General features: G+C 36.7%; 2 protein-coding genes across 2 annotated transcripts; one reads left to right on the top strand and one right to left on the bottom strand.

The window, feature by feature from the left end:
* The first annotated feature begins 156 nt into the window (after positions 1-156).
* On the top strand, positions 157-3496 carry LOC146162589 (programmed cell death protein 6-like). Its single transcript, XM_083384692.1, has 5 exons — positions 157-368; positions 1308-1443; positions 2048-2206; positions 2773-2882; positions 3210-3496. Exons 1-5 carry the CDS (start codon positions 192-194, stop codon positions 3309-3311), a joined length of 684 nt encoding a protein of 227 aa, XP_083240818.1. The 5' UTR covers positions 157-191; the 3' UTR covers positions 3312-3496.
* A 1386-nt stretch (positions 3497-4882) lies between these two features.
* LOC146162588 (ankyrin repeat and SAM domain-containing protein 6-like) lies at positions 4883-22321 on the bottom strand. Its single transcript, XM_083384687.1, has 18 exons — positions 22038-22321; positions 21252-21372; positions 20713-20885; positions 19733-19928; positions 18409-18606; positions 17676-17880; positions 14963-15060; positions 14091-14252; positions 13211-13372; positions 12705-12742; positions 12230-12394; positions 10618-10816; positions 9844-9919; positions 9409-9469; positions 7788-8001; positions 6969-7144; positions 5570-5651; positions 4883-5116 (listed from the first exon to the last, which is right to left on the bottom strand). Exons 1-18 carry the CDS (start codon positions 22110-22112, stop codon positions 5052-5054), a joined length of 2466 nt encoding a protein of 821 aa, XP_083240813.1. The 5' UTR covers positions 22113-22321; the 3' UTR covers positions 4883-5051.
* Between the last annotated feature and the right edge of the window lie 543 nt (positions 22322-22864).

Below are 22864 nucleotides of genomic sequence, written 5' to 3'. Positions count from 1 at the left end.
ACAATGTTTAAAATGTGTAGTTCAAAGTGTGTAAACTATGTTCACAAAAATGTTATTGATTATTAATCACAGCGTCTGGCGTACTATTAATTTGCCTTATACTTATATCCTGAATAATTGATCGCCCGAAAAAAACCTGTAAACTATTACATTTGTAACTGTATTTTTGATGCAGTAAACTAGACTTAAAAATGGCGTACAGGCCTCAAGGATATGGACAAGCTCCGCCCCAAGGATACCAACAACAACAGGGGTACGGTCAAGCCCCACCACAGCAATATGGGGCCCCACCCCAGGGTCAATATAGGGCCCCACCACCGGGACAATATGGTGCCCCACCCCCTGGCGCATATGGACAACCACCGCAGGTATTTTAGAGTTTCCTATGCTCATTTTTTTACAATTTTTTAGTATTATTGTTTAAATGGTATTAACCAACTGGTGCTTTTCTTTACATTTTCCATCCGCACTTTTTTATTTCGGAAAATTTCCATCCGCACAAAACAAGCACAGTAAGTTTGCAAGTTTTATTGGTGAAACAACAATGAAAAAGGGGGTTTGTTTATTAAAACCGTGTGCCTAATCCTTGGCCGATATAAAATAGATAGCTTAATCTGCAATGAACCACTATACGAGACAAAATTACTGTACCTGTATCTCATAAGTGGGCCCACCAGCTTATTTGATTCCTGTATTACACATAATAAAAAATTACACCATTTTTATCCGCACGACGTTAATCATCCGCATTACAATTTTTTTCATCCGCACAAGTGCATACCATCCCACGGGTTGAAAAGAACTGGTATGAACAATCTAAATCAGCAATTTTTGGCCACTAAAGATTCCCGCCAATTTTTTTTTGGCCGAAATCCTTCGACAAAATTCTGCAATTTATATACACAAGAAAGATATATACACATACATGTACAACAACTATGATCTAGGCCTGTTGAAATCTCTTTTTAACGAATAATATTGGCTTAAATGTATTATTCTACACCTGAAGTTGACATACTGCATTACTTGTATCATTAAATCACTGATTTGTTGAAATGCTATTTTTCATTGTAATGCAGCGATATTTTTACACCAAGTGTTATCACTGCTGTGGTTTGGCACAAGAATATAACACTTTTTATGTTAAAATATTAAAAAGGCAATAAACATTAAAAAATCAGTATACAAATATGATTATTTGTGTTTTGCTTACTCACATACAAAGGTAATTTTAGTATGTCAGTTTGTGTTTGCAGTTTGCGGATTGTGAAGCTGCTATCAATTGAAAATTATCTTTTTTGTTGCAGCAACCAAACCTTGTGGAAATATTTCAAAGAGTTGACCGAGATCGCAGCGGACAAATAACCATTAAGGAATTACAGGAAGCCTTGTCAAATGGAACATGGCAACCTTTTAATCCAGAAACTGTCAGACTTATGATCGGTAAGTAATCCTCTTGTTAAAGTGCAAAATCAACATCACAATCAGGAAAGTATTATAGCATTCTCTAAAATTGTATTACTTCAGTACAGACAATGTCAGACATGGGCAAACTTTTTAGCATACCAGTTGCATTCTAAAATTCAGTAGTTCTAGAGGCCAAATAGTTGATTAGGGGTTTGTGAATTTTGTGTATTCACTTAAGGCCCTGTCTGCATTCTGTGGCGTGTACACCCAAGATTTTTTCAAAGCAATTTATTTGCACACCTAAATTTGAAAAAAATTAAATTGCATTTTGAACCTCAGGTGTGTAATGAAAATGATCTTCTAAAATTTGTCACTGCACACCTGATTTCTTGCCGAAAAGTGATAAGAAATGCAGACTGCCTTATAGAGAAAACATACCTGGAAACACACTTACAAATAAATATTATAGAATTTTAAGTAAATGTGCAACAAGAAGTAAACTCTTGAGTTTTCATTGTCCACTGAACAAACCTTTTAAAAAAACAAACAAAAAGTTTTTTTTCTCTTATTTCATCATTTACCTGTTTATTACTATCAAAAGTAGCATTATACTGAAGATTGGTGTTATACTTTTCCAAAGGAATGTTTGACCATGATCACAGCGGTACAATTGGCTTCAATGAGTTTTCGGGCCTCTGGAAGTATGTGACGGATTGGCAAAACACATTCAGAGGTTATGACAGAGACAGTAGTGGAACCATTGATAAGAAGGAACTACAAACAGCTCTGACATCATTTGGTCTGTTGGTTGTTTGCAAAAACTTTATATTTTATAAACTATATTATTACCAGCAGATTTTACAAATTAACTAACGTTAATTATTATTTATTGTATTTGTTTGGTCGCCAAACCAAATTAGTGTTTTGGGATGTATAAATGTCTCATTTTTTGGTCTAAGTCAAGGTTCACGAAACTCGGACTTCGGCAAAATTTTAAACTGAACAATACAGTTTTTTTAGTTCACAATATTTTTTGTTTAATTTCAACCAGGTTAATTAGACTGACACAAAGCTTTAAATTCTGCCTGTGATTGTCAACATTTTATACATTAGTGTAGCTCACAAGTGCTCAACTGTCCAGTACCTTAATGTAGGTTAAAGGAAGTCTGCCTACACAGCAAGTATTTTTCATTGTATCACCAAGAGATTGTTATCATAGGAATGATAATCATAGGAATTGGTATTAAATAACATGTCTAAAAAGTTAGTCATGGTAGTACAATACATAATATCAAAATGCTAAGTAAACATTGGATAAACAAGTTTTATTTCATTGTAATTTCAATTATCCCGTTTTTCATGCAGGTTATCGGCTGTCAGATAACTTCTACAATCTTCTTGTGCGCAAGTTTGATCGTGGAAACCGTGGCACTATTGCCTTTGACGACTTCATACAGTGCTGTGTAGTGTTGCAAGTAGGTGTCAAGTTCAGTAAATAGGTCCAACCACCAGTAGGATTAACAAATTAGCTCTATAAAAGTATTTATGCAGGAATGTTAACAAATAGGTGTTTCTTAAGGGGTTTGATTGTAAAATTTGAAGATGACAATTTGCTGTTTTACTAAACTTATATAAATATGTAAGGATCAGCTATATAATCAATGAATTATTATGTTTTTATTTATTTTTTATATTTTAAACATTACCTAGTGTAAATTAAATGTGAAGCTATATAAAAAAAAACAATGTTTCTGTTTCATTCGCATGCCCCAAGTTAACATTTTTACCAACTTTGATTGCAGACTCTGACAAATGCATTCAGGAAGCAAGACACCAATCAGAATGGTTGGATTCAAGTTTCCTATGAGCAGTTTCTCACCATGGTTTTTAGTGTGAGGTCTTAGACAAAAGGCCCAGTTTTGAGGCACGCAATTGCTGTTCTGCACTAGGTTACTGAAACCATGTACCTTTTCTCCCCAAAACAAACGTTTCTATTCCCTCAAACTGTATTCACAAAGTTTCATACATGCTTTGCTTATAGTGATATTTTTTTTTTGAAGTCTACACCTATTAGTTTTTAAATTAAATGTGCATTTAAGAAAATTCACATCATTCCATCACTACTAAACTTAAGGGTCTAAACTCTAAACGGACTGTAATTTTTCGGTAGACACTACTATTACTTGTAAATGTGCTCTAATTGCACTTTTTGTATTGTATGCAGTTGTGTGTTTATGTGCTGTAACTAATCGAATCAAATCAAATAACTGTACTTCGGTCTCACAAACAAACAGACTGTTTTGAAAGCAAATTACAGATTGTCTTTACTTAAACCTTGCTCTGCAACCAAGATAGTAAAAGACTACCAAGACATTAAAAATGTTTTACATCACCACTTCAAATGAAAAACCTTTGTTCAATCAACTACATTTGGAATGTGTTATATTACAGCAGTGTTTCTTAAATAGGTGAATGGTTTACCCCAGGGTGACCAATTTTTTTGCAGGGAAGAACCAACCAAAAGGGGCGAATAAGGGTGAACCATCAGAAGTGGGTGAATGCTGGCGAAACAACCTAAGTTATTTTGTGCTGTTATATATAGACGAGCCAGTTTTATCGTATAATGACATAAGGGTGAATGAAATCTGGAGATAGATGCTAGGCAAAAAGTTTAAGAAGCATTGCACTACAGTATGTGAAATAGAAATATATAAATCGAAAACATATTTCACAAAAAAGCTTTATAAAGAAATGCAAAAATTTCCTTACTTTTCAGCAGTGTTGTAATGACCTAGAACCCCAAGTCAAGTCATTGACATTCACTTAAGTCAGTGTTCCCGAATAGGTTACTCTAATGATTGGGCCTAAACTCAACTGTGTTAATTGAAATCGATTTCAGTAAAAATGGGTAATCGTTATATGTAAAAATCCTAGTTTGCTATTGCGTCGTTTTGGTGATTGCTGTGCAAAATATTGCTCAGAATGTAACGTGATCAGTGGTCACCTAAATTGTAAGTTATATATTGCTTTTTGACTGCGAATGGGACTCGACGTTGGTAACTATTAACTTATAAATTGACTTGACCTTCTATTTGTTTTAAAATTGCTTGTTTCGGGCTCGAGTCATATTAAAAAGACTTGTTTACAACTGATACTAAAATAGTATCAGTTCTCCAACGGCACAAAAGCGGAAGACTAACCTTTCATGAAAATCCCCTTACGCTGACGTTAATACACATCACATGCTTTAATTAACTACGCTAAAAACGGAGCGCTCTGCGTTGCTGTAGGGTAGGTCATGGGAAAACTAAAATGTCTTCTTACAAACTTGACGCGGATACACCGTCAGTATATATAAGAGCGAAATATACGTAAACTTTCATTAAATATTTTTTATAAAGTTAGGTTAGGCCTAATTTTTGTTTGTAAAACAAGCTGTAAATAGCTTTTTTGTTATTTTTTCCACACTGTGGTGTAGGTAATAATAATCTCTGCACTTTATTTGGCACAGTAGTTGTGTGGAAGCGAGTATATAGCACAATAGCACATGGTTAGGTAGATAAAGGCACGGAGACAATACATTCAGGGAAGAAGAGAATGGCGAACAGGTAAAGCAACGTATACTGCTGGCACTTGAGCTAGGTTTAGGACGAGATGTGCGGTAAAGAGTTGTAGGACCATTGTGTAACGCGGTGTCCCTGTGAAGAACCTAAAAATACAACAAATTAATTTAGGCATTTCAGTCATGCTTTGTCAATTAGCTGAACGGTTTCCAGATAAAAGGGGATTTTTTCAGAAAATAGGATGTCAACAATAAAGGTAGGTTTTCAAGCGCTTCATCAATATTCCTTATTTGAACATAGCAATGACGTCATTTGGTATCGTATCGGCTGTACTTTTGTCCAAAGTATTAGTATCAAACAAAAATAAGAAATATCGCGTCCCTAGTTCTGACATCGGCCGACAACGACCAATACTTGAAAGTCCGTCCGAACAAGAAATACTTTGTTCCTTATCTTTAAAAAAGAAAATAATCTCACTAAAAACGTAAACAAAGATAAAAAAGTCTTAAACATTTTCCACTTTGCCAAAAGAGTGTGACGAATTAGGATTATAGGCCTACAGTGAACAAAACCTGGTAGACATTTCAAATGTTACTTACCTTGATTAGATCCTGATTGCGATGAAGTGCTTCGTGGGCCATTTCCGAACAAAGGAGTAGAACCAGTCTTCTGTTTGTTGTCCTTGTAAAAAGGCAGATGTATTAGGAATTTAAGCGCAAGGCTGCAACAGTTTGAGTTTATCGGCGGCAAATAGTTCGATGTTAACTAATCGGAACTCATTTAACGGGTATAAACAATCCGAAAAAACAATTAGCCCCAGTTAGGGGCTCTAAAACAGAAAGCTGCAGCCTAATGTTGCACCAGGCGCAAAAAACTTTTCGATTTGAGGCTAGCCTACGAACCAGGGCTGCGGAGTCGGTTAAAAATAACCCGAGTCCGACTCCGGCCAAAAACATAAACCCGAGTCCGACTCCGGCAAAATGTATAATTTCGTCGAGTCCCGAGTCCGGCTCAGACTTTACAGCCTGTATTCCCCCAACTTATGTAACGAATTGATATTCAACAATCCACTTCTAGGGGTGTCATATAATTCAGTCCCTCACAATACATGGTTGGAAAATATCCACCATATGCTATTCCGCCTTCAAAATTTACAGTTCGCGGCCATATCAGATTCAAAATTTAAAACTAAAACAGAAAAGCTGCAGCCTAATGTTGTACCAGGCCCAAATTTCAGGCTATAGCTTACGTAAACCAAAATGACGACATAAAGCAATCGAAAAAAAAGGAGCACAAAACTTTTCTTTGTGGTAGGCCAACTAGAAAAAAAGAGAAACGTTTCGAATCGTAAACAAGGGGCGTTAACAGTTTACCAGCGTCAGAAGTCCAACTTAGCGAGAATGACAAAAACGAACCTAAACAAAGCCTTAGCACCAGCTGTTTGTTTACAGACGTTTTATAAGGTACAGAGTAGAGATGTCAACCGCGCAGCGTATGCGACCGCTTGCGCGGTTTGGCCAAATTACTGCACAGCGCCGCGTAAATAAGTCTAAAGATTTTGCCGCGCCGTGCAGCATGACAAGGTTGTGTTTTTAGTTAATTGAAGTGAAATAGTAAGCAGTTTAAACATGGATGTTTCATCACTAAAAAGTAGCTGTTATCCGTACTTTTATGTTTGAACTGCCTTTCTAGGTGTTTGTAATGGTGTTTTTAAGTGTTGGAATATATTGCTTATAGTGCTCAAATTTTGCGGTGCAGTGCAGCTTAAGATTTCGAAAATAATTTGCGGTGCAGCGCAGCTTGCGAACAACTTATCAAATTGCGGTGCGGGCATTAAACACAAATTTTATATTTTCACCATCTCTAGTACAGAGTCCATAAATCTTAGTCGAAACGCTGTAGCCTGTAACAGTTTACCAGTGCGAAAAATATGAAGATTCTGGGCCAACATAACAGTTAGTCAGCACCAAAAACATTACAAAAAAGCCCTATATTTACCTTGACTTGACTGATGGCCTGTAGGATCTGTTGTCTTGGCAACTCTTGCGTGATTCCGAGTTCGCTGAGGTCCCCATGGGTGAGGGTCAGGAAGGCATCCATGTCAATCTCCTGTTCTTCGAAGATAGGATGGTACTTCTCAAGCGAGAGCTTCAGCAGAATTCCGCTAAGCTCGTCTTAAATGAACACATACATGTTTAATTATTTAAACACGTTTTGAGACCGACTTTAAGTATTTTTACGACTAAACCAAATTATGGACTTAAATCTGTAAAATATTCTCAACGAACGTTCCAATTTCATCTAATTGTAGTTAAGCCGTCCTGGTAGCGATACATATATCGGGTATCAGTATAGGAATAAAATGTTCTGACATTTCTATTGAAGTTGTACACGTGCCGCAAACTTAAGGCACATTTCGAGAGCTATTGGACTCTTAAGAGTCTTAAGTTTAACCCAAGCAACAACTTCCACCAAAAACTTAGAATAACAATAGTTGTAATATAGCATAGTTCGGAAGAAGACCTAACTAAAGCTTGTCTTACAGGAACCGAATGTATGTCAAATCAGGGGCTCCGAAAAAACAAATTTAACGCGGATACCGACTAAAAACATTGGTCCGCGCTCCCAGGGTCGGCGGGATTTTTCCAATATGATGTTATAAATTGACCTCATAACACAAAAAGACTTCAGAAACCTGCTTTTGGGGTCAAACAAATGTGAAACTGAAATGAAGTCTAAATAGTTTTTTAGAAAACAATACCACTGATTTCTACTATGTCCGCCTAAAAAAGCAGCCAAACAAATTTAACGCCCCACCTTCCTCGTCCAGCGACGGTGGGGCCGCTCTCGGGACGCTCTTGCTGCTCCTCTTGCTCCGAGCGGAGGAGGCGTCCGACTTCTCCGACCTCCTAACGCTCCTCGGGGAGTGGGTGGGAGTGAGAGTGGAGTTGGTGCTCTGGGAGGAGGCTACCGACTCCGCCCGACTGCTCGTGCGCCTCCTGTGCGCTCTGCTTGACTGGTTGTTGCTCTGCTGTTGCTGCTGCATGGCTTTCTGTGACGACACAAAGGGGCGTGTGACGTTAGGAGATAAAGATAAGGGATTTGCTGTAGCACTGTTTGGCGTAAACCTGATTGTATTTCAGTTCAAAACAGCCAAAGATGTTTTGAGTGACAACCTTGCCCAAAACCCTGCCAGTGACATCAGATGGCGTGAAATAATGTCGGTCAAAAAATAAAAACTTTTCGCGCGAATCTCTCGTGGCCACAAATTATGCAATGTTGTCGGGTCTGGACAAGTAGTTATCAAACTGGGGGGTCCATAAGGAAGTTTTAGGAATTCCGCGCACCGTATTCGAGTGCAAGTTGATTTAGTTATACATGATATTGTCTGGAGATTATCTTTCTTCGTGAATTAAAACGATAATAATAAATCATTTGACAGTTTAAATATGTTAGGTAGTTTGGATTGCTACTGATTTGAATGGTAGAACAATTAAATGTTATCATTATTTAATTTTTCCTTGTTAAAATTTTATTTTGACGTTTTAATTTTGTCGTTTTGATTGCTCAAGCCTAGCAATGACGTCATTATCTACCGGATCGAATTGCGATACTTTTTGTCAAGAATTACGGCTATCGGTATCAGAATAAAATGTCAAGTATGGAACATCCCTAGTCAAGACAAATACCCCTAAAACTCGGACCCTTAAAACTCGTTAAGCTACCTCGAATGGGGTCCGGACCCAAGTTTGGAAAGCTCCCTTCCACATAAAGTTGGACATATTTCTAATAAATGAGGCAAATATGCTGATAAATGCGTTTTTCACCAGAATGTTTTCGGCTACATCACCTTCTGTTACGACAGGGTTATCTGTGACGTGACAATAGAAAATGCTAAAGAGCATATTTGAACAAAAAATCGATTCATCTAATAATTCTGAGAAGTGATTGCCGCGTTTTGATCAATACGGTTAATTACTGAATAAAAGACAGTTTATTGTTATGTTCAACGAGAAACAACTTACAAATTGAATCAGTTTGCTAAAGAAAACTGTAAATGACTAACTGACTCGTCTCTTAACACTATAGCAGTGGTTCCCAACCGGGGTGTGGTTTTTAACCAAGAGTTCCGGATATTTCAACTTTTTTAGGTTCAAATTTTTGTTCTATTGATAAGCTTCTTGATACAATTTTTATGTCCGATTAGAGTGACACAAATTAAGAAGTTTTTTCTGCTTTGTGCACAGTTGATGTGGACTTCTTTAGTTTCGTTTCATGCAACATAACAGTAAACAACTTAGGGAAAATGTTAGTAAGGGTGCCGCAAAATGTTTAAATTTTCTTAGGATGCCGCAAGACAAAAAAGATTGGGAACCACTGGGCTAAAAAAACTTTAAACATAACAGACCAACATAGTACCAAGTTAAGTTCAATTTACCTGAGCTGCGATTGACAGTTGCTCAGCGGAAACAGTCGACCGTATTTGAACATTGTCCATGCTGAAACAAGAATACAACTATATTTAGGCTATTGTAGCGTTACTACTTTTCCCATTTTTACCTACTGGTATCGATTTTAACTATCCAGGTATTTCGTTAGCTAAAGCACTCATGAACAAGGTTTAGTCTATTAGGCATTGGTAATTTTTTAAGGTTTTTGGAGTAATTGTTGTGCCTTTACACAACAGCCTGTCATAATTGTGTAAATCTATTTTAAAAATTCCCAAAGTCGATTTCATATGGACTCCATCGCCTCACATAATTGGTCGGAATTATTTGAGCGACCAAATTGAAGTTAAAAAATTCTACTTCTCGTGCCGATTAAGAGAGTTAAGGTGCCGGGTCATAATAAACGTGAACTACACTTTACTCACCTTCCCGGTGTAGAAGCGTACTTTCGCTGACGTCTCTTCGCAATCTTGGACAATACAGTGTCCGAGTGGCGGTCTCCTGATAATTTGGTACTTTGCATTAGACTGGAAGAATCTTGTTAGTTTTCTGCTTACGAGCAGTTTTGACCAAAATTGTTTTTTGGTGGGACACTTCTCTAAAAGTGTGTCCGCCTAACGAATGTATATACCTTGTCATGTTTAGTCGACAAACAAGGGAACGATTAAGCAATTGTCCACTAAAAGTTGAAATATTTAAATAATTACCGAGGTAAAAAAACATTCCTGTACGAACTTGTGTGTTTTTGCACCAAATTAAAGTTTTTTGCACCAACTTCTATGGTTTCTGGCTGATTCGTCGGGCAACGTCAGCATTCTGTCATACTGCTTTACATTAGCACTTTGGCTGAAAAGAATCATGTCCAACCCTTACCTCTTGTTTTTTTTCTTGGAAGAATGGTCCCATTTATTTAAGCTAATCTGTAATTAAATCCACCAACCTTGATAATTTAAAAACTTTATACATTTAGGCAAATGATTTCTTCATTGTTGTTTTTTTTATTGTTATTTTTAATGTAATATAGGGTGTTTGAAAAGTCACTGTGTACTGTTATAACTGCTTGCTAGTCATGCGCGGATCTCAATACATGCAGATTTAGCTGCTTCCCCTAAATAATAGTCTGATGAACTCAGAAAAAATATATATGCTTTTTTAACACTCTGTATATTAAATACAGGTACTTTATCACAAAAACTCACCCGACACATTGTGGGGCTCGTGCGCCCCCGACGAGGGTAAGCGGCGGTGCCCCAGGGTGAAGCTCTGCGTGGCCGACGCGGCCCCACCCGACGAGTGGGGGCTGTGGGAATTCCCCCCGGCTCCACTGGCGTAACGACCCGAGCTGTTGGGGCTGTAGAGGAATTTGGATGGACGGACGACGCAGCGACTTGCGGAACTCTAAGAAAGGAATGGAGTATTGCAGTGATTCAGGGTCGCGAGTTTAACAAATATAAAAGTGTTGTAAAAGTTCAATTACAGACGTTGACGAGTTATCTTTGAAAAGCTCAATGGGTTACAAACAGACTATTACAGACACAATCATAGAAGGACATAAACAATATAAACAAGTTTTTAATCTACATACGACATACGTTGACAAGTGTGACAATGGCAGTGACAGTTGCCACATCAAAGCGACTTGCCACAACACGAATGGCAGCTTTCATGGGTCGCAAAGCATCTCTAAACGTTACAGTTTTCTATTAGATCGGGAAATTTTTGCATTACCACGTAACATTTATGCAACAATGTCACGTATATTTAACAATTAAATGTGTTGTGGCGCATAAACTATTGTAGTACGCACGTAATACAGTTGGAGGTTTTATGTAACCTTATTTATTTGATCATATCTTATTGTGGGTTGCACAATAAAACTTGCACTAAAAGTGGGTCGCGAACTGAAAATGGTTGGGGAGCACTGGAGTATTGGTTAGTTATGTATGCTTAGAAAGGAGGTTCTCAGACTGGGGTCTATGGACACCTTGGGGGTCCGTGAACTAGTTTTATGGGGTCCGTGAAGGCCTAATTGAAATGTTAGTGTATATTTAAAAAGCAATCAATTTTTCAAAGAAATTAGTTTTTGAACGAAATCAGTAGATTTCTGAAGTCTAGTTGTATCGAAAAAATGTCTTGCCTATCGGGGTCCACGCGAAGCGAAAAAAAATTTGGGAGGTCCGCGGTAAAAATGTTTAAGAAGCCCTAGCCTAGAGCAAGTCGCCAACAGCAGTTCTTTAACCGGATTTATGAGACTCTGACATTTGTATTTGTTTTTTAGGATGCTGTACCGTGTTGATTTCGCTTGTTTAAGTTGTCGATTATTATTATTATTATTGCTGTTCCGACTTGGATTCAATCGCTTTTTGTAGATACAAGTCAATAAATTGTAGGAGCTTCGACGCCGTGATGGAATTTATGTAGCCAACACACAGTGTGAATACTAATACGTGTTAGGGTGGTCGTTTTGACAGGCATCTTAATTATATCGGCTATGGTAGAGATATTTCGTGAAAAATTTTCAACTACACTACATGAAACTGTAATACCGAATTTAACAATTTTTATTCAAACCTAACCCAAAGTTAACTTTTGATTAAACTTTACCGAACTGATTTAACGACGAATCGGACTTTTGGTTTGTTTAAAGTGTGCAATTTAAGGTGGCTCTCACGATTAAACAACATAATTCGTTTAAACTAATTTATTATCTTTTTACTAACGAGAGCGCCTTGAAAAAAGTTTCTCAACGAAAAAAATCAATAAGTTTCATCGTTTCAAGAACTTTACGCGGCCAAAAATTAAAGCACTAACCTCCCCGCTGCTGTTCAGGCTGTTCGACATCGACGTCTTTGATGACGACATCTTCCTCTGTGACGTCATAGACTGCTTGTCCATGCCGGTGCTGGTCTGGAAGGGGGGAATCACCGGCGAGAGCTTGTCCATTGGGAAGTGAGTGGAAGGGGCCAGGTTGTTGGGCTGAAAGCGATTCAATTGAAAAAGGCAATGAAACAGTTTAAAACTGTTTAAAGAGAAAAAATGGTTAAAAAGTATTACAACAACTTTTAAGAGAAATGTTTGTGTTCAATGCGCCACGGCACCCCGGTTGAGAACCACTTTAAAAGGGGTGATTTGTAATTCAGCTTAACTCTAATTTTATTACAGTATTCCAAATAGTAGTATTTTACCAAATTTATCTAGGTCATTGCAAGAAGGTACCGCAGTCACTAGCATATATAAAGTAGCTCAATAAAAATTACGGATAAAAATAAATCGGTTCCGATCTTACCTCTGTAATCGTTATGTTGCTTGTTCCGTTGGCATCAACTGGAAATGAAACACAATATTGAGGGGCGGTGTTTCATTGTTACAGTTTAATGCAAAACTGACATATGCAAGACTGACATATTGCGCCTAATCTGACACATGTTTTGAACGGATAGTTGGTAAAGACTTGGCCGAGAGTCGATCAAAAATAACTCTTAAGAATGGGCAAGGTAACATTGCTAAGCGCTGTAATAAATCCTTTGGTGTCCAAACGTTCGGTAAAAAGATAAATTGAATTAATTTGAACCTATATCAAATACCACCTAATAGTACTTCTATTAAATGGACTTCGCGTATAGTTGAAAAACTAGTCTTCTTCAAGTCTTTGAACCCTTTAAAAAATTGATTTTATTGGGAATTAAAACACCGGAAACAATGGCTATGATACAAACCCTATATTTTTTAACAAAATTTGCGATTCGTCGAGTAGCCACTTTTACTAAAAAATCAAACAAGCAAGTCCCTCACATTTCTGATTACGGTCAGTCTCGTCAGGTGCAATAAGGGTCTCCTCAAAGTTAAGCACCTTGTTGGTCGGTTTAAAGGGCCGGGGAAGTTTCATGGTTCGAACACTGCGGGTCACCTTTGACCAGAAAGTACGCTTCGTGCCTGTCAGGTTGGTCGTGTTGCCTGCAGGAAAAACGGACTTTTATTAGAAATAAACTAGTTTTATTGGCATTCAACAGCAAAAACAAAACAAAAATCCATTGATGACCGATCATTGATATATATGTGAATTAGCATATATATGTAAGTTGGCATTTACCGTTGTCTTTCTGAATTACAATTAAACAGATTTATTTCTCCTTAAACCAAATGGTAGACCTTTGCTTACAGATGTCCGATACAAGACACTTTATTTCGATACCGATTTGGAAAAAAGTCTCACAATCTGATCGGATAACATATGACGTCATTACTATGTTTAAACAAACTAAAATGTTAATTTAAAACGTTCAAAGGTTATTTGGCGTTAAGCAGTTTAATTCCCTGCAGTTGTTACGATTATATCAATGCGATTGGTTACAAATTCAAAAGTATGCGGCAATTCGCTAGTCCAGTCAAAGGACCAAGTCGTGTAAAAAAAAAATTTTTTTGTTACGTAGTTCATGCTTCTGAAAGTTCATGCTCCTGAAAAAAAATCCAGATATTTAATTTCTTGCATTTAAACTTATTTTTTGAATTATAAGTTTAAACAATTTTTGCTCTGCAATAATCCTAACAAATTTTCCCACCGCTAACGATTCATTTAAAACTAACGCACGTATTTAAAATAGAATCAGCGCAAACAATGGGAGATCAAAGTTGGTAAAAAACAACGAAAAAATGTTTTACTCTTTAGCCCCACCTGGCGACTTAGACACTTGCGAGTGAAGGTCGGTGAGCAGTGACCCGGAACCGCTCTGCCAGGCCTTGGTGAGCTGCGTGGATTCGGTCCCTTCGTCCTGCGCCCGTTTGCCCTGCATCACCTTTTCCGCAAGGAGGCGGAAGAGGGTCGTGTCGTTAAGGTCTGAATGGAAACAAGTGAAAAATTTTAAATTTTACAAATCAAAAAACAGCTCCTCTGGTAATTTCAATTCTTTGACCAACGTCAGAGTGAATGACACAGAACCCTTGTACAATAAACGATGTAGTTATAACATGCCGAGAGCATCACGTCTGTTTTGATGTTCATGGTGACAGACGTGATGCTCTCGGCATGTTATAAGCATCTCGTTTATTGTACCAGGGTTCTGCGTCATTCTCTCTGACGAAGGCGGCTTACATAGGTTGCCGAAACGTTGGCCAAGAATTAAAATTACCACACGTTAAAATTTGTTTGAAGCGGCGTTGGTTCAAATGCAGTGGTTCGCAACCCCTTACTTTTTTTGTTTGCTATATTTTCACATTTTCTACGACTCACCAACTAGATGGAGAAAGTCTTGGGACACGTTTTGTGAAAGCAAGACTTTTATAAAGATGTACGTTTGTTGAAATGAAAACATGCTCGTTAAAGTAAGATCACCAATTCCACCGCAATATATATATATATATATAGGTCTTTTAAACAAACGCCTAATACCGTGTTTTACTGTTTTTTGGTTTATTTTAATTATGTTTATACGCGCCAGGGGTGCGGTGATCCAAAGGTAGAAATGTCGATGTCCTGGCGATTGCTACGAAGGGCATTTACATGAAAACGTTTTAGCGTTAAAAAACTTCTGAACAAAGTAAACCTACTTATAAGCATGGCCATGTCAAAGGCGGTGACCCCGTTGTGCGCTTGGATGTGGACGTTGGCACCAAACTTGATCAACGCTATGGCGGCCTGAGTTTTTCTGCAATCAAATACAATCAATAACGTAAATCAAAATAAAATCGAAGAGCAAAAAAAGCACATTTAAAAAATAAAATAAACCTATGAAATGTAGAAAGTAGAAAAATTTATTTACGCAACGTGCGAAAATTAAGAAAAAACTTTTAGAAATGGCATCACAAAGTTACGTTAAAGCTCTGGGTCTAAAACAGGTAACCTTAGGAAACCTGAGATTATCATATTCGATTTGGTGTACAAATATACAACTAAAACCTTAGTCAGAATACATTCAAGGAGATGGCGGGGTGGCTTGGTCAAAAAAAGAACATTTTTTGGCGTACCGACAATAATTATTTTACCCAAAGTTAAAAGTCATGTTAATGTAATAAAATATCTAAACTCGTTCAATTCGGCAAAATATTTAAATAGAAGACAACAATAACGCTATATGAAAAAGCATTCAAACTGTTTTAGGTTAAACAAATAATGTATACAACGCCACTTTGCCAAATGGTCGTTTAGTGAAACCATTTGGGTCACTGTATATAGAAATTTTGCTTACTGGCCTAAGTCCAAGTATACTCATTTAAAAACACATAATCCAAGGCATTCGAATCAGTGACTCAAGTGTACTTAAGTCAAGTCACAACATATATAGCCAATCGAATAATTTTACCGGAAGGGATTACTTTCGTCACTCGGTCTTGTGTAAATAAAGCACATCGGGTAAAGGGGACAGTTGTTTGCTATTTAAGCCATTCTGGGATGTTTATTTTCTTCGTTTGCACACAGATAAAATAATGGCAAACAATCACGTCAGATAATATTCAACATATTTTACAAAATGTACAGTCTTCTTTCAGGTAAAGAAAAAACACGGCATCCACAAATTACTTGCATTTGGCTTTTTTGCTATCCTATAAATTTGCCAACATTAGGGTTGTCTATACATCAGTTCGTTTTAATCGTAAGTAAACGGTGAAATACATCATTCATTTTATCTAGGTTTACTGGTCAAGAAATTGTGTGAAAGTCAAAGCAAAAAGAAAAAAGAAACTAAAAAAATAAATTTGCGAAACACAGTGGTTTAAATCAGGGTGGTCCAAGGTTGACTGCATCGCGGGCCACGTAAATTAGCTGCATGCGTACCAGGAGCGGATCATTCATTTGACCGGGACATAAAATGGTGAAAAGTGACCCGTAACAAAGCATCGTCAAAGACATGTAAGCTTCAGAAACTTGCTGATATCGTCTAACTTGTGCGCAAATGAAAGCGAGTGTTATGAGACTGGGGAAAATGGTGCGCGCAAAGCGCGAAAAATTTGCGTATTTGACAAAAAAACGTTCAGAAGACTGCATTTTATGAGCGTAGAATGTTCGCTAAAACCGCGTGCGTATCTTACTAAAATTTTAAGAGAGATCTTGCATACTGCACAATCTCTAAATTACAAAGAAGCTATTGTTTCGCGCAAAAAGGTATTAACCAGATAAATTTGCATCTTGGAAAAGGTCAGGGCGTTTAGACTAAAATCGCAGTGAAAATCTGTAAAACAATCCTTTCAAGCAGCGCGATATATTTTATCGCACATTTAGTTTAAAACGCAAATATAACTTATAAGTTCGCAATACAGCATTTTAGAAATGTCCATATAGGACGCACTGCGGCTTCTCTCAAACGAGTGTAACACATACAAAAATTAGGCGTTCTTGCCACACCCTGGATCCGAATTTGGTGAGCGATAGTGAAATGGTTTATTTAATGGTATAACCGGAAAAATGTGATCATAACCGAACAATTGCAGTATGCTTACTGTTCGTTGGTCAATTAGGTTTCTTTGAATAAACCCTCAAAGGTACGCATTGCAATAATTCTAAGTGCTTCGCAGGCCACAAACAATGATGTCACAGGCCACATGTGGCCCGCGTGCCTGGGTTTGGACCACCCTGGTTTAAATTGTCTTACCGGATATCCCCGATACTTCGACTAAAATTATCGCGATCCGATACCAAATTTTAGCCTAACAACCTTTTAGCCTAAAAAACTTACGTTTAAACGTTAATTTCATCTATTTTGCGTTTAAGCACAGTAATGGCGTCATTTGGTATGAGATCGGAAGGCAAAACTTTTGTCCGAAATATCGGGTATCGGCCTAAAATGTCAAGTATCGAACATCCCTAGACAAAGCTAACTTAATACTATCAGTTGTCTATAGGAATATATCATTGAATGTGGATCCCCTTCAATGAGGTTGCTTGTACTAACAAAATGTGCAAGTATTGGCGCATGGTTGTTTCTCGACTCGCTCCTCTCTGAGCCTGCATAGCTCAGTTGGTAGAGCGACGGTCCCGGCTTGACCGCAGGTCGTGAGTTCGAACCTCACTGCAGGCTAGTTGTTTTTCTAGTCTGCTCTGCTTGCATCATAGATCAACAGATTCGGTGAGTCTGCGATGGCTTTCGGTGTACTAATTATACGTAAGCCGTAGTCCTTGGTCAAAAAGCAGCTTCGAAGGGCCAGATCTCAGCTATTAACACACATATGTGTGAATGGTTCATTGTCTATAGGAATCTGACATAATAGACAAATCCCAACTTTTAACATTCATTTTTCTATCTTAAAATTTAGAGTTTTATTATACCCGTAATAGGTTGCCTGCATAAGGGCCGTCCACCCGTTTTCGTAATCGGTGGCGTCAATGTCGGCTCCGTGTTCAATGAGAAGCTTTATCGTGTAGATTTGTCCCGTGATGGAAGCGTACATTAGCGGAGTTGCCCCGTCGCTTGAAGATTTGTTCGCCTGACCGGAATCTTGTTTCAACATGGCGGCAACCTTTTCATAGGATCCTATTATTAAATAAGAATAGAATTACGTATATTTTCACACCCTCTTGGCAAAATATCTAATTATTTCAAAAAAGGTCATGTCACTTTTAACTTGATAGAAGTTATTTATGTTATTTCGCATAAATGGAATCCATGACATGAAAACACTGGTTAAAAAAATAAAGCCCACAAAGAAGTTGGAAGGGTTTCTTTAACAATTAAACTTTTTTATTTTGAACATCAAATGATTGGAAATTTATTTGTCACGTTCACCAAAAAGCTACCTAATTTTGTATGACTGGGTTGTCACATAGTTTTATGAAAAAAATTCAAGATATTTAAAGACTTTTCAAAGACATTCTATCGCATTTAAAAGATCAAAAATAGAATCGCTCGACGTCTTTTTAATATAATTTGAAAACAAAACAGAAAAAATGTCATATTCAACACAAAAAAAAAAAAAAAAAAAGTTAAAAATTTGAATTTTTAACCGCATTTCTTTATGGTCCAACGGTTAATAAATTATGTTGGAAAGCGCAACCACTGTACCCTCTTTGACTGCCGTTATAATGCTGTCGTTCTTTTCAACAACGCGTTCAGGTTTTTCCGTTGTTTTCCTGTCCAGGTAACCACGGACCTCCTTCATTCCATAATCGGTGGCGATTTCCAGGGCTGTTTTGCCCAGCCGATTCTTGAAGTTGGCATTTGCCCCCTTGTCGACCAAAAGACGGGCCATTGGGAGTTGACCTGGGCAAAGAAATTAAAATTTAACAAAATTTTGTGTTTTGTGGAACATAATACCCAGTTACAAACAGGTTCTTTTGGGAAATGATCTGGGCAAAGAAATTAAAATTCAATTACTTGTATTGTAAGTAATACAAGTAATGTCAATTATGTAATTTAAATTTAGCATTCCAATTTTATCGTTTTTTCGAACTGAATCTAAACCAGGAGACAGCTGACTTGATGAACCTTACGGTCTTTCGCTGTCTCCTGGGAACGTCAAATATTTCAAAACATTGTGATTTTGGCGATTCTCGTTTTTTTTTTTTTTTTTTTTTTTGACGTTCCAAACAAAAAAAAAATATTATCAACAAATTTATTGTTGACTAAATATAATACAAGTTTTAAAACGGGGTCTTTTGGAATATAAGCTTGACGAACAAAATGAAATTTCAGCAAACTTTGTGTTTTATGAAATATTATACCCAGTTCCAAACGGTTTTTTGGGGGAAATGACCTGGGCAAAAAAAAAAACAATTTACATCAAATATCTTGTTTGAGAAATATAAAGTTCCAAACGGGTTCTTTTGGGAGTTAACCTGCCAAAAAACAATTTACAGCAAATATCTTGTTTGAGAAATATAAAGTTCCAAACGGGTTCTTTTAGGATTTAACCTGACAAAACACAAATTACAGCAAATACGGTGCTATATGAAATACAATGCCAACTTTCAAAACGTGTTCTCTTGATGTGATTTTCGTAGCAGTTTGAGGTGCTTATTATACTGTATGAAGCAATACAATGATGTCTACAAATGAAATAAAACTAATCTCTTGACTAGCAATACAATCAAAACAGATTCTGCTTCTTCTACTATAAGCACACATAAATTTATGTGCTGTTATACCAATCAAGGACTTATTAGTCCCCCAATAATAGCATAAAATGATAGTACCTTATTTTTAGTGGCTATGTACTGGCATGTTATATTATCTGTATATACTTTTGGTGACATTATATAAGGATGAAAAAACGTTCAAACAACACACTGGTAAACCCCCTGTAATAGCATACTAAAAAAAACCTGTAATGGCATACTAAGGATACCCTAGGCTAAAAGTAATGTCAACAAATATTTGCACTATTTACCAGTCAGGGCAGCCACCATTAGAGCAGTCCAATTTGTGTCTTTCAGGCTCTGATCTGCAGGAATTCCTTTCCTCAGAAGGTTCCTTAATATATCATCTCTACCGTGGAGGGTTGCCACAGATAAAGGTGTGGTGAAATAAGTCACCTTGTCAGAGTCGTCTAATGCAAAACCATTGCTCAGAAGCAGGTCAACCATCTGAAAAATAAACAAAAGGCTCAGGTTTGAGTAAATGGTTATCCATGCAGACCAGAATCACCAAACTGCTGCCCTCTAAGTCAAATAATCCAGCTGGGTATATTTATTAAATGAAAATGAAGCACAGTTGAAATGTGGTTCAAATGCAATATTTTGCAAACTAATTTTTGATGAAATTTTGTACCACAATTTATAAAGGCTTATTATATTTTTGTTATATTAAGCCTTATAGACAATTTTATCGTACAAAATGTTATCAAACCTTCATGAAAAACATATAGTGACTCCTGGTCCAGATGCAAAACTGGGCCATATTAAAAAACAGATTAGGGACAAATTCCAAGTATTAACACAATTTTCTGTAAAAGCACAAACATGCATCAACAGAAATACAACAACAAAAACAAGATGTTATATTGACCAACTATCTTATATTGTGCATTTCTTTCGATCAGTGGTTCTTAAACCGTGGTACATGTACAAAGTTGTATGTGAATGTTTTTGAGTGGAACGCATGAAGTTTTCAAGTTTATGCACATTTTTAAAAAATCAACAAATTTTTATTGTGGCTGTTGAAAGTTATATCCTCTCTCTGCTACACTAAATCTACCAACAACTCTAAATATGCAGCTTTTTTGGCTTAAATAAACAAATATAAATTTGAGAAAAATGGTTTATTTTGGCATTGATGGCATTAAAAGATTCTGCACCCAAAAGTTCTGCACCTAAAATGTTGGAACCACTGCTTTAGATTAAAAATATATATTTTTTTTTGAGATATTACCTTGCCATGACCTCCATGTATTGCCAAAGTTAATGCAGTTATGCCCATTGGTGTGGTGTGGTTTATCTTCGCTTTGTTGTTCAGAAGATGCAAAGCCACATCTTCGTGACCAAAACGAGCAGCTTGCATCAGAGGCGTCCACCCATAGAGGTTTGTGCGGTCTAATGAAGCACCTGAATAGAAAAGTGAACGAAATAGACCAAGTGGAAACCTTAGTGGCTATTTATTGTAGATGGGATTTATTTTATTTTGTTCTTGTTATACTCATACTGCAAAATGGTGTTTTTTTCACAAAATCCTACAAAACTACCAATGGAATGTTACATCATTATATAGATAATTATACATTGGTGATTGAATTATGAGTTAAATGCCATAACTACTGTTGTAACATTCATATGTATCAAAAATAAAGAACAATTTTGTTATATTAAGTAGTACCAAAACTAATAAACAAAAATAGCATCATGTAGAAATAGGCTCCTGTATTTTTTGCCAGTACTAGTTAAAATGAAACCACCAATACCTCTGTGGCTTACCTTTGATACAAAGGACTCTTACAACATGTTCATGTCCATTAGCAGCAGCAATATGCATCAGGCTGTTACCATCTGCATCTGTTGTTTCAACAGATATATTCTGTTCCAGTAACTTCTGAACCTAGAAAGGTGAATAAGGTGTATATTTACAAAACCATGCTTAAACAACAATAATATAAAAAACATAAGATTTTGCTTTCTAGTTATATGACAACTATATGTAATGTTGTCACTGAAGATGCTCTGAACATTGATGGCAAACAATGTCCATCATAAGAATTGAATTACGTCAACAAAGTCAACAAACAGTAATGTATATAAGAGCGTCCTGCTAATATCATAGCTTAAAAGACTCGCACAAAAAATAACCAAGTACATTTCAAAATTTAAAGCGAATTTATTGCAAGCAAAGACTAGTCCTAACAATTCATATCAAGATCAATGTATCAAGTGATAATACATCAACGCAGCGTCACACAGAAATCAGAAAATAAAATAAAAACATAAGTTAGAGATTTGAGTGTCCAATGGATGGACCCTAACAACCACTTTGCAAAAAAGTTTTTTAACCGAACTTGCACCCCTCAAAATTAAAATGCACCAGATTTTTTCTAAATGTTTTTACTTTGGTTAGCCGGCAACCCCAATTTTTTGCACCTGTGAGATAATTTCAAGATCTGCCAAACTTTCCACACTGGAGCCACAAATACTAAAAAGTTTTGAACCAAGGTATGGTGGTTCTGTTCGTATCTTGAAGATCTAAAGAAATATTACCAAAAATCTTACCTTTGAGACATCTCCACTCTCAACAGCTAAAATCAACACACGAATACTTTGTGAAACACTGATTGAAGCTTCCATAATGAAAAACTAACGTTTTCTAGCACAGGATTTGCTAAGCATGATTAACAGCTAAAACGGTCTTCTCCATAATTTACACGTTCGCATCATCAGTTCTATAAAGTAAGCTGGGTGTAAGGTTACTGACTGCTGTAACTCAATACCTCAATGGGATATCACGTTTTAAAGTTTTAACACTATCTTATTTTTTAATTGATCCGTACTTTTTAGTGGTGTTGTGACAAAGCAAAAGTAAACAAATTAAAAAGAATGGACAAACAGGTTGCTGTTTTTTTTGTTGCTGTTTTAGTTGTTTAACTCGTTAGCGTCGTAGTAGCGTAAACAAACTTCAAAAATAAACATGAACTGTACATAAAGAGTCAAACTCCACTCTCAACTACGCCATTTAGTGTCCAAAATAAGTTCAAAACAACTTGATTGCCTCCATAGTTCTAACTAAAAGATTACCACCATCGTAAGGCGCTAACATGCCGTATTCCCCAACAACTAAAACTACAAAACGTAAATGGTTACTGCTGCAATGCAATTTATGCAAATAAGCAACCACAATTTTTGCATTACAAAAATTACCCTAGGGAAATTCCCTTTTTATTACTTCTAATTTTATTTGTCAATAGAATAGTGTTTCTCGATGAATCGTTGCGACCCAACTAACAAGTGTAAGTTGAACAGAAAAACTTGGGCGACCTAATTCTCTTGATTAAACTTTTTGTTAGCTTTAACTTAAAGGAATCAAAACTCAAATATTGCTG

The sequence above is a fragment of the Ascidiella aspersa genome, chromosome 3 (assembly GCF_963924565.1).
Source record: "Ascidiella aspersa chromosome 3, kaAscAspe10.2, whole genome shotgun sequence".
Lineage (NCBI taxonomy): Eukaryota > Metazoa > Chordata > Ascidiacea > Phlebobranchia > Ascidiidae > Ascidiella > Ascidiella aspersa.
Note: the sequence above shows the minus strand (reverse complement) of the source record. Positions and strands in the feature narration are given on the sequence as shown.

What these genes read in the sequence shown, in the direction of transcription:
- LOC146162588 (XM_083384687.1), bottom strand. Translation starts at nt 22,112, where the DNA reads ATGGAAGCTTCAATCAGTGTTTCACAAAGTATTCGTGTGTTGATTTTA. An exon ending in AAGAGTCCTTTGTATCAAAG is followed by an intron (nt 20,886 to 21,251) that starts GTAAGCCACAGA and finishes TTTTCTATTCAG; the next exon opens with GTGCTTCATTAGACCGCACA. An exon ending in GACTGACCGTAATCAGAAAT is followed by an intron (nt 12,743 to 13,210) that starts GTGAGGGACTTG and finishes TTTCATTTCCAG; the next exon opens with TTGATGCCAACGGAACAAGC.
- LOC146162589 (XM_083384692.1), top strand. Translation starts at nt 192, where the DNA reads ATGGCGTACAGGCCTCAAGGATATGGACAAGCTCCGCCCCAAGGATAC. An exon ending in AACAGCTCTGACATCATTTG is followed by an intron (nt 2,207 to 2,772) that starts GTCTGTTGGTTG and finishes TTTTTCATGCAG; the next exon opens with GTTATCGGCTGTCAGATAAC. An exon ending in AGTGCTGTGTAGTGTTGCAA is followed by an intron (nt 2,883 to 3,209) that starts GTAGGTGTCAAG and finishes CTTTGATTGCAG; the next exon opens with ACTCTGACAAATGCATTCAG.